At 41.0% G+C, this 12,495-nt stretch overlaps 1 protein-coding gene across 1 annotated transcript in view; it reads left to right on the top strand.

Moving 5' to 3' along the window:
* Positions 1–12,495, top strand: part of STX8 (syntaxin 8) — a 292,040-nt gene that overhangs the window by 52,123 nt on the left and 227,422 nt on the right. The window contains exon 6 of the mRNA XM_060204904.1: positions 7,282–7,374. Within this exon, the coding sequence (XP_060060887.1) occupies positions 7,282–7,374 (93 nt within the window). The remainder of the gene's footprint in view (positions 1–7,281; positions 7,375–12,495) is intronic.

Here is a 12,495-nt window from a genome sequence, read left to right as displayed (position 1 = left end):
TTGTTGATGAAACGGGGTCACTCACGGGCCCTATAGTTTTCCATTATTTAGACTTACTATTTGCATACCCATATAGTGCTTAGCATAGTTCCCTGTTCCACAGATTTTCTTTCAGTTGGTAGTTCATGGCTTGATTATCATCAAGTTTGTTATTTTCAGAAAGAATACCTTAGGATGACTGTCTCTGTATTTTTAATCTAAAGCCACCAGATATAGTCTTCCCACAGTTACTTGATATTTAGTTAGAAGATGATTTTCGTGACTATCTAGAGACAGGAAGTACCCAAGCATCTAATTATTCAAAGGGGTTTCAAATAAATAACTATATTTGTTTTCTATTGCTACTGTAGTAAATTAACACAAACGTAGTAGCTTAGAATATGAACTTATTATCTCACAGTTCTGGAGGCCACAAGTTTAATGGAAGTCTCACTGGGCTCTGATCAAGGTGTTGACTGGGATGGATGGTTTTATTTCTGGGGACTCCAGGGAGAGAGAATTCATCCCCTTGCCCCACTAGCCCATGGTTTCCTTTGTCAGCCATTAAAACCAACATGTTGCTTCTCTTCATATCTCCCTCTGAGTGCAGCTGGAAAGAGTCTCTGATTTTAATGATGACTGGTCTGGTTACACTGGATGGGCCCATCTGGACAGTACAGGATAATCTCCTATCTAAGGTTCCCCCGTCTTGTTTTTGTTTTTGTTTTTTACTGCCACCAAGGTTATCGCTGGGGCTCTGTGACAACTATATGAATTCACCACACCTGGCAACCATTTTTTCCATTCTATTTTTACTTGACAGGATAGAGAGAAATTGAGAGGGGAGGGGCCATGGAGAAGAAAAGAGAAAGACAGATACTGTAGACCAGATTTTGCTTGTGAACCATAACCCCCACTGCACATGGGGAGTGAGGACTTGATCCTGGATCCTTGTGCGCTTGGTGATATGTGTTGTGTGCTTAGCTAGTTGTGCCACCATCCAGCCCACCCCATCTAAGGTTTCTTTCTTGCTTTATTATTATTTTTTATTGATTTAATAATGATTGACAAGACTGTAGGCTAAGAGGAGTACAATTACACACAGTTCCCACCACCAGAGTTCTGTATCCCATCTCCTCCATTGAAAGCTTCCCTAATTCTTTATCCCTTTGGGAGATAAAGAATCAGGATCATTATGGGATGCAGAAGGTGGAAGGTCTGGCTTCTGTAATTGCTTCTCCATTGGCCATGGGTGTTGGCAGGTCAATCCACACTCCCAGCCTGTTTCTGTCTTTCCCTAGTGGGGCAGGGCTCTGGGGAGGTGGGGTTCCAGGACATATTGGTGAGGTCGTCTCCCCAGGGAAGTCAGGTTGGTGTCATAGTAGCATCTGCAACTTGGTGGCTGGAAAGCATTAAGATATAAAGCAGAAAAAAATGTTTAATAATCAGAAACTTAAGGGTAAGAATATAGCAGATGAAATTTGGGGTCTCTATTTTGGAAAAAGCTAGAAGGTCTACTATCTAAGATTTCTATTTTTTCTTGCCTCCAGGGTTATTGCTGGGGTTTGGTGCCTACAGCATGAATCCACTGCTCCTAGAGGTTTTGCTTCCTTTCCCCCTTTTTGTTGCCTTTTTTTTTTTCCTTTTTTTTTTTTTAAATCGCTGTTATGGTTATTATTATTGCTGTCATTGATGTCATTGTTGGATAGGACAGAGAGAAATTGAGAGTGGAGGGGAAGACAGGGGTGAGAAAGAAAGACACCTGCAGACCTGCTTCATCACTTGTGAAGCGACCCCCCCTGCAGGTGGGGAGTGGGAACTCAAACTGGGATCCTTATGTCATCTTTGCGCTTTGTGCCACGTGCGCTTAACTGGCTGCGCTACCCGACCCCCACCCATCTTTTTTTTTTAATTTATTTTTATTTATTTATTCCCTTTTGTTGCCCTTGTTGTTTTATTATTGTAGTTATTATTGTTGTTGTCGTTGTTGGATAGGACAGAGAGAAATGGAGAGAGGAGGGGAAGACAGAGAGGAGGAGAGATAGACACCTGCAGATCTGCTTCACCGCCTGTGAAGCGACTCCCCTGCAGGTGGGGAGCCGGGGTTCGAACTGGGATCCTCATGCCGGTCCTTGTGCTTTGCACCACCTGCGCTTAACTTGCTGCGCTACAGCCCGACTCCCCATCTAAGATTTCTTAACCTCACTCATATCTGTGAAGTTCCTTTTGGCCTATAAAGAAGGTGCCGTATTCACAGCCTCTAGGAACTTACATGTAGACATCTTTGTGAAGCCATGATTTTATGGAGCATGATGATCACTCATCTTTAAAAATTAACATCATTATAAAACTGAAGAAGGATTAATTGGGTGTGGCATGTCGAAAATGACCTATTGTGATTTCACAGTCACTTGATGTAGTGAAAGGTACAGCAGATTACTAATGAGTGGTCATTATGATGTCATAATAGTTCTGCATGACCAACGACATTGTTCTTAATTGTTTTTAATTTTGCAAGTAGCAGCATTTCACTTTGCTCATTGACTCTTAAGATCGTTGCACTCTTTTGCCTTAGACATACTGTTTTAGTACTTGCAGAGAAAAAAAAAATCACCAATCTGATTGTTATTCTGTACACAGCACCTTGGTTCTTTGAACGATCTATGTCTTTGGATTATGCCAGAAAAATTATTGGCAACATTTTAAACATAGAGGGAGGGGGCTGCTATAAAAATTATTTGAGTGGAGCAGAATTTTTAGCCTTCTTCCTGTTTTGCATTAGGGAGATAGCTTTTAGGTACAGTGAGCTTTTATTATTGTTATTATTTATAGTCTAGGTCTCTACTAGAGAAAGCAACTTCAGAACTTTAATAACTCTTTTTCTAACTGCAAACTAAAAAGAAACGTCTTCTTTTTAAACATTGTTTTACATCCTAATTCACTTTGACACTTAGCCCATTGTCCTATGTATAGATTATTCTTGTGATGTGATCGGAATTCAACTGTAACATCGGTCATCCTATAGCAGCGGGAGGTTGACGATAGATTTGTCTTGGAAACCATCCAAGAGGTTGTTACTAAAGACCAAAAGGACCTCATTATAAAGTGATTTCACCATGAAATGGCCCCCCGGAAGGATCCCTGGAGATAGTAGGCTGTTTGTATAGTTTAGAAAGTACATCGTGTCAAAAACTGTCACTGTGAGGTCCTTACCTCACACCATCAGTTTAAATAAATTCCAGATGAATTAAAGAGGTAGGTGTAATGGCTTAATTCCATTAAAAAACTAGGAGAAATATCTAAGTAAATGGTAGTGTGATCATGGCCAAGACAACCATTGTGATTTCTGCTTTTGAGATGTATACCATTCTATGAAATAGCCATAAAAAAAAATCAGCAAAGGAATCTGCAGCTAGCATGCTGCCTTCATCTGGCATATTGCGTGTGTGCACATATAGAAAGACTCGGTATCAGAGGATTCTTCCCAACACACCTGAAAGCTGAGGAGAAAAGTTCGTATAGATCACTGAAACTGCCTATTTAAAAAAAAAAAGTGTCAAATTTTAAAGAAAGCATCTTTTTGTTGTTGTTTTGGCAGGGGGCTTCACTGTTCTAAGCAAAGTTTTTCAGATAGAAGTGGGAGAGAGAGAGAGAGAGAATAGTACCATAGCTTTCATAGTATTTCCATGTGGTAATACCAGTACCTCAAACCTGGATCACACTCATGTGATCACTGAGGTGAGCTATCTCACTGGTCCCTAAAGAAAGGACTTTCTCTTTCTTTCTTTCTTTCTTTCTTTCTTTCTTTCTTTCTTTCTTTCTTTCTTTCTTCCTCCCTTCCTTCCTTTCTTTCTTTTTAACTCGTTTTTTCTCTTTTTTAAAATTATCTTTATGTATTGGATAATGACAGCCAGAAATCAAGAAGGAAGTGGGTGATAAAGAGGGAGAGAGACAAGCAACACTGCTTTACCACTTGTAAAACTTTCCCCCTGCAGGTGCAGACCAGGGCCTCGAACCCAGGTCCTTGTGCTTTGTAATGTGTGTTCAACCAGATGTGCCACCACCCAGCCCCAAGAAAAGATCTTAAGTGACTCAAGTTCTTTTACCTTTCAGTTTTCAAATTTTGGAAAAGCAATAGATATTCACTTTTAAAGCAAAAAAGAAATGCTGTTTTATTATACATTCATTGGTATCCCACTTTTTAAACCTATTATGAATTTACTTCAATGTAAAAATGTATGCAGACAGTGTCATTTTGATCACAGTAGCATTTTACTATATGAATATAATTTTGCCTCATGAATACATGTTTTTGCACGAGTCTCTGTACCTGGGCACTGAGGTAGTTTCCAGTTTATTGCTATTGTACATTTATTAGTCCAGGTCCAATGAGGAGAAAAAAATTTGAACCAGGAAAGTTTAATATACAGAATCACTAGCAATTACAGGAGATGAAAGTAAGGAGGGGCTAGCTGAAAGAAATAAAGAGAGGTAGCAAGGAAGGTAAAGTCATCAACACTTGGGTGGAGACAAGAGTGGCCAAGAAAATGCCTCACTCCCTCGGGACTGAGATCCAGATCTGTCAAAGGGGGCACAGCTGACATTCACTGGACATCAAGTTCCTGTGGTGTGGAACTTGCCTGAAAGCTGCTTTCTAAAGCACTAGAAAATATTGTATCAGATTGGAGGCACTCTGTCATACAACTGCCCAAGGAGAGAGGGTATCTGGAGAAGTTTTCGGCTTGAGGGTGCTTGCTGCTCACCTCTGGACAGTGAAGGAACTGGACGGCGAAGAGGCCCCTTGGCTGTGCTGGAGCCTTGCGGGAGGCCTGCATGAGGGAGCAGTTCTCAAGCCAGAGACAAGAAGCAAATATGCCTTTTCTCCGATAATGTCTGCACAATCCCATCTCCTGACAGAGCTGGCAAAGGAAACAATACTTATAGGATCCAGACTCTTTTCCACAGAGTAGTCCAAAAGGATGATTTGGAGCTTCAAGGCAATACATTGAAAAAGTAGAACAGAAAATACTGTGTCAAGGATTATCCTTGTATATACTGTCATAAGCTGCTCACTGTCAGGGAGAAATGTGTAGGTGGTTTCTTTGTTGTGTGAGTGCCAAGGAGATGTAATTCCACAAACCCACACAGTGTAGCCTTTCCACACCTATGCTATAGAGAATAGTCTATTGGGAGCGTTGTCGTATCTCTCTCTGGCAATGTTGACCCAAATTGATGCAGGCAAGTACATCATTGTACATTGTTGCAAGGTATCTGACATACTTTCCTAGATACAGAATTGATAGCTAGAAAATACCAGCACAACTTGCTATCTAAAGAAGTATATTGGGAGTCAGGCGGTAGCACAGTGAGTTAACCGCAGGTGGCGCAAAGTGCAAGGACCGGCCAAGGATCCCGGTTCGAGCCCCCAGCTCCCCATCTGCAGGGGAGTCGCTTCACAAGCGATGAAGCAGGTCTGCAGGTGTCTGTCTTTCTCTCCCCCTCTCTGTCTTCCCCTCCTCTCTCCATTTCTCTCTGTCCTGTCCAACAACAAATGACATCAACAACAACAATAATAACCACAACAAGGCTACAACAACAAGGGCAACAAAAAGGAATAAATAATAAATATTTTTTTTTAAGTATATTAACCATGCTCCCATTACATAGTTCCAGAAGCTTCTATGTCTTCACATTTTAGGTAACACTGAAAATTAGTGCTCTTGTTAATCCTTACAAACCTGGTAAGTCCTCCCCCCCCAAAAAAAAATCTCTTTGAATTCTTATCGGTGTTTAAAAAAAAAATGACTCAGGGGCAGGGCAGTAGCGCTCCAGGTTAAATGCACATAGTACTAAGCACAAGGACCCTTGCCCAAGGACCCCAGTTCAAGCCCTCAGCACCCCACCTGCAGGGAGGTTGCTTCACAAGCAGTGAAGCAGGTCTGCAGGTGTCTGTCTTTCTCTTTCTCTCTCTCTCTCTCTGTCTTCCCCTCCCCTCTCAATTTCTCTCTGTCCTATCCAATAAAAAGAAAAAAAATGGCCTCTAGGAGTAGTGGATTCATAGTCCTGGCACTTCTTCTTCTAGCATTTGCCTTAAATTGAATCCACTGATGGTGAATCGAGCAGCTTCATCGACTGCTATATGTGTTTCTTGTAGGCAGATTAACATCTGCCTGATGCTGTATCGCCAATTGACCAATAAGAGCGTTTGGCAAAGGACAGCCCCTCAACATTAAGTTGGAGGACTCGAAGAGCAGGACCAACAGCTTGAAAGCTGTCAGGAGCTGCTTGTTGCTGGCTTTGAAAGTGACTGGGATCCATGTGGATTCAGTCGGCTAGGAAGGATCGTCAGTTTCCCCAATGAATGGGTACTCACGAGATGCACCACGGGAAGGTCAATCCAATGCATCCTGGCACTGAGCCCTAGCGATAATATTGGAGCCAAAAAAAAAAAGAATCCCCCGCCCCGCAAAAATAAAATGGAAACACTGTCAAGGATTTTATTAATATAATTGAAGTTTTCTCGTTTGTAAATTTCCTTTTTCAATTAAATCAGTATTTTAAATATTTTTCCTATTGATGTATCAGGCAAATATCAGAAGCTTAACTGAGTATGTAGTAAAATATTACTTTTTTAATATTTAAAAATTCATCTGGAAATTATTTTAGTTTGAGGTGTACGTAGGCATTTACATTTTTTTTTGGGGGGGTCAGGCAGTAGTGCAGCGGGTTAAGCACACGTGGTGTGAGGTGCAAGGACCGGTGCAAGGATCCCAGCATGAGCCCTAGCTCCCCACCTGCAGGGGAGTCACTTCACAGCCAATGAAGTGGGTCTGCAGGTGTCTGTCTTTCTCTCTCCCTCTTTGTCTTCCCCATCTCTTTCAATTTCTGTCTGTCCTTTCCAACAACAATAAATAACAACAAGGGCAACAAAAATGGGAAAAATGGCCGCCAGAAGCAGTGGATTCGTAGTGCAGGCACCGAGCCCCAGAGATAATTCTGGAGGCAAAAAAAAAAAGCGTTTTTTTTTTTTTTTTTTTTTTTTTTCGATGTTAACTGTTCTGTCTTCTAGGTTCCTTGGAAATTTTACAGTTATCATATACTGAATTAGATTACATGTCTGGGTATATTACTGGTCTTCAAATTATTTTTACCTTTTGTTTGTTTTAGAGAGTAAAAGCAACCACAGCACTAGAGCTTTCTTCAGTATGGTGGGGGTGGCGCTTGGCTGGAGTTGTGCAAAGTAACATCATTTGGTTTTTCATTGGGATAATTGTTTTCCTTTTTTTTCTCTCTCTCTTTCAGAACAAGATGCAGGCCTCAGTGCCTTATCCTCTATCATAAGTCGTCAAAAACAAATGGGGCAGGAAATTGGGAATGAGCTGGATGAGCAGAATGGTAAGAACATGTCTAAGATTGACCAAAGTTGCTATGTATTATAGATACTAACAGCCTTGACTCCTTAAGGGCATTGAGTAGTCCAGAGCACATCAGAGTGGTTGAATATCAATACGTCATCAGAGTTTAATGCCAGTGAGGATGACTTGTGCCAGGTCTAGATTAGAGTTATTAAATGCTATGTAAAGAAATTTGATTTAAAAAAAAATTCTGACTCCATGGTAGCTCTTAAAGTTACTGTATTTCGTGATCTGTTTATCCCAAGAGATTTCCTTTATCTGGTGATGAGATGGAACAGCCCAGTGTGTTGCACTTAGATTAAAGGCACAGCAAGTCAGCAAGGTCTCTGTGTTGTATGTAGTCCCAGAGGAGTGGTTTCCTCTGCCATTATAGAAACCAAGCTCCAGGGCAAAAAAATAAAAGTGCTGAAAACTGTTGTGACGAGTCTGGTTAGAGAAATATATATATTTGCACACCATGAGCCATATGGAAGAGGAGTCTACGTAAAAGGTTTCTGTGCTTGAGGTGTGTGGAGTGAGGGAACAGAAAAACTCTGAGTGGGAGTCGTAGTATTAGAAGGGAGAAGAGAGGACTGAGTGCATTTACTGGCATGGACAGAGCCAAGGGAATTGAGAAGGTCACTGGTTTATGTTTGGTGACAGTTAAGTCCATTTTGGACGTGTCCAACTAGAGATGCCAACAGAAGTATTGAGTAAACAATTGGAGATAAGGTGTCAGAGCTCAGCGAGAGGGCAGGACCAAAGGGGAGAGCTGTGAGAAGCCTCAATATGTGCGAAACCCTCAGAATAGTTGGACTTCAGTGAAGCTGGTGTTTGCCAAAAGTGTCTACTGTGTGTTAAGCACCTTCGACTGTATCATCTCATTTAACCAGCATACAGCATCCTGAAGGCCTTGTCGTCTGTTTGCTAGAGATAGATGATGCTCAGGGTGGCTGAGGGGCCTTCCAACGTTCATCACTTCTAAATGGCACAAGTTCCAACCCAGGCCTTTGAATGCTAGTGGAATGCCTACTATGCTGGGTTCCTCTGTAGGGAAGACAAAGCAGAGAAAGAAAAAACGGCAAGTGGTTTGTGAATTTAGTTCTGCAGATGTGTCTCTGTCTCTTACCCTCTGTCTTCCCCCTCTCAGTTTTTCTCTCTATATATCCAATAACAAGTAAATAAAATTAAAACAAGTATTAAAAAACAAATGCAGTGGTCAAGGATTTGGGTATGACAGGCACATGAAGAAACATTTCAGTGCAATGTGATATGCTGTATGACTATAGTGGCCTACAACAATACTTAGTAGAACACTATCACGGGAGCCCGGCAGTGGTTGCAGCAGGTTAAGCGCACATGGCGTGAAGCGCAAGGACCGCCTTAAGGATCCAGGTTCAAGCCCCCGGCTCCCCACCTGCAGGGAAGTCCCTTCATAGGCGGTGAAGCAGGTTTTCAGGTGTCTGTCTTTCTCTCCCCTCTGTCTTCTTTTCCTCTCTCCATTTCTCTCTGTCTTATCCAACAACAATGACAGCAATAACGATGATAAACAACAAGGGCAACAAAAGGGGAAAAAAAAAGAAGAACACTATCGTATGAAATGTCAGAACTGTAATTGGTAACAATCGCTTCTCTGCTTTAATTTGAAATCCATGTGCAACCTTAATGACCATGATACACTGAAGAACTGTTGTGGGGTCGGGTGGTGGTACACATGGCTGAGTGCACGTTGCATGTTACAAGAACTGTTGTTAGTTGGAATGAATATTGAGACTTAGTAATTAGATTCTGAAAACAGATATTTTATACTTACTCTATTCAAATGAAATAAAGTTCTCGATTTTTAGAATTAAGAAATGTGCTAAATATTCAGTATATTGGTTTTCTAACTATTATTTTACGATCTATCTTCTCAAATTGGACTTCTGAGGTTAACAACTTAAAACATATATTAGGCTTTATATATAAACTTACTATATTATATACTATTATTTGTATTACTTATAAAATTTTCTTTTTCCCCTAACATTTCCTTTTTTAAATTACCTTTATTTATTTATTGGATGGACAGTCAAAAATTGAGAGAGAAGAGGGAGATAGAGAGGAAGAGAGACACCTGCAGCCCTGCTTCACCACTCGTGAAGCTTTCCTCCTACAGGTAGTGACCAGGGCTTGAACCTGGTACCTTGTGCACTGTAACATGTGTGCTCAACCATGTGTGCCACCACCAAGCCTACAACTATAACTCTACTGCTGGGCACAGATGAAACATTCCGACGGTGAATATGCTTTGTTGTGTATACGTCTGTTATATAGCCTACCTCTAATCTGGCAAGGATATATTCACTCTGGGAATTATGAGCTGAAGTTTCCTGAACTGTGTGTATTAATAATCACAGTCTTAAAATCATACTAATATTGTTTTTGGCAAATGCTTCATTTCCTTGCTTTATTTTCATAATACTTGAAGAAAATAATAATATTGGTTCTCAGAGAAATAAATGTATGACAGTTTTGAATAAATGAGGATTCATAAATTTGCATTGTATAGCTGAAATGAGACATAGTCAGGGTCTTACAACTTGTTGTTTTAACGAAACAATAGTAAAACTACATCCTTTATGACAGCAATAACTTGTCTTCTAGAGTTTTGAGCCAAGATTGCAGCAGTAATAATAATATCACTTTTATTTCACCTAAAAGGTAAGTACTAAAATTTGATCTCCACAAATATTCATCTCTAAATTAGTCTATGACTCTGCTTTTATTTTTCTTCATGAATGTAGAACGGCTTAAGTGGCTTAAGTGTTCATCATACTGAAGCAGAACAAAAGAGACAGTGTTATTGACAACTATCATTTTCAAAAGCCTGAATCGACTTTCTAGAGGGTAAAAATATCCCAGACATATGATCTGGATGGTGTTGAAATGCTGTGCTCTCCTACACCACACACTTTTATGACTTTGGTTGGCATGGGCTATTGCATCACCACGGAACTCATGAAAGTGACCTGATATGGAGCGGATACTAGAATATCACTTCCTAATCTTGTTTTATTTTGTCATAAAGTTAAGACTAGACACATTGCTGCAGTACTGTTCTGACAACTGTTTAATTGCCAGATCACTGGGGGGAATCTTTACACCCCTGATTTGAAGTGTTTATCAATTCCAGTGATATAAATACCCCTTTCCTTGTTGACTTTAAGCTATCAAACATCATCAAATGGCTTCCAGAGTTCCTGAAAATTTAGCAGCCAACTCCGGTAACCCACACCGTGATGGCTCGACATACCTCTGCACTAGCATACTCTGAGACAGCATGCAATGCAATGATCTATCAAGAACAACAATTTGATATCAACCTAATGCCATATAGAATTTCTGCTGAGGGGGAGTCGGGCGGTAGCATAGCGGCTTAAGTGCAAGGACCAGTGAAAGGATCCTGGTTTGAGCCCCGCCCCCCCCCCCCCCCCCCCCGGCTCTCCACCTGCAGGGAGTCACTTCACAGACGGTGAAGCAGGTCTGCAGGTGTCTGTCTTTCTCCCCACCTCTCTGTCTTCCCCTCCTCTCTCCATTTCTCTCTGTCCTACCTAACAACAATGACAATAGTAATAACTACAACAATAAAACAACAAGGGCAACAAAAGGGAGTGAATGGATAAATAAATAAGTTTCTGCTGAGGGCCAGACAAAAATTAATTTGGTCTAGCAGGTCTACAAATTTATTATTAATGAATGTTTGGCATGTTCATTTTGCATACATGAATATTTAAATTTCTACAAAGATTACTTAGAGGTGTCTGTCTGCTTTCTATGTCTTTTTGTATGGCTGTATTAAACTCTCGGGGTGTTATAAGGTTTGGGAATGTTTTTATCCACATTCTTGAGTGAACTTTTGAACAAAAATGGATAAATACCAAAAAGAAAGAAAGAATTTAACTTTTGGTTATAGTACCGTGATAGACTGGTTCTCAAGAAAAAGTGTCACATATGAGTGAACGTTGAAGCCTTGGGAGTGGGTGAGTGCCTGCCCTACAGGGGTCAGAATTGTACAAGTGCTTCTCCTCTATCTGATCTCTGTGAAGAACTGATTTATTCCCAAAGTACTGTTCCATTTACATAAATAAATCTCACCTATCCATCATCTGTCACAAATAGATCGCTAAAGTGAGTAGAGAAAACGTCTATCTTTATGGCCCTAATAGTGTTCTTTAACAGTTTGGGCAAATCCTTTTCCTGATGGCGCTACATAAAAGTGCTAATTTATGTATTAGCAAATGATTGTTATCAGTCATTTCCTTCTTTGAAAGACAGTAGCAGTAAGAAAATAAGCAGAATATGTATTGTAGAAAAATGTACCATGTCTTTGATTCTTTTATTTTTCTTTCTTGGTGGAAATGAGGTCTTATGCTTGAGCAGTTTTATTGCTCGGGGTCACTGCTTGTCATTCAGCTGGAGAGACAGAGCAAAAAACAGTGAGAGGGGAGACGCCATGGTACTCAAGCTTCCTGCTTTGCCATAGTCCCTGCTGTGTGGTGCTGGGACTTGAACCCAGTCACATGCATGACAGTGAAGGCACCCTTCTTAGTGAGTGTCCTCTCCAGACCTACAGTTAATCTTTTTTTTTTTTTAATTCCCTCTAGGGTTATTGCTGTGGCTACACTATAAATCCACTGCTCCTGGAGGCCATTTTTTCTATTTTGTTGCCCTTGTTGTTACTGCAATTGTTGTTATTGCTGTTGGGTAGGACAGAGAGAAATCGAGAGAGAAGGGGAAGACAGAGAGGGAGAAAGATAGACAACTACAGACTTGCTTCACCTCCTGTGAAGTGACCTCCCTGCAGGTGGGGAGCCAGGGTTTGAACTGTGATTCTTATGCTGGTTCTTGCAGTTAGCACCATGTGTGCTTAACCCACTGGTTAAGAGAGGGGGAGAGAAAGATAGACATCTGCAGACATGCTTCACCACCTATGAAGCTACTCCCCTGCAGGTGGGGAGCCAGGGGCTCGAACTGGGATCCTCATGCCTGTCCTTGCACTTTGTGTCACCTGTGCTTAACCTGCTATGCTACCGCCTGACTCCCAGCTTTCCAATTCTTTAACCCTCTGGGGGTATGGTCC

The sequence above is a fragment of the Erinaceus europaeus genome, chromosome 12 (genome assembly GCF_950295315.1).
Source record: "Erinaceus europaeus chromosome 12, mEriEur2.1, whole genome shotgun sequence".
Classification (NCBI taxonomy): domain Eukaryota; kingdom Metazoa; phylum Chordata; class Mammalia; order Eulipotyphla; family Erinaceidae; genus Erinaceus; species Erinaceus europaeus.
This window is presented reverse-complemented; position numbering and strand designations above follow the sequence as displayed.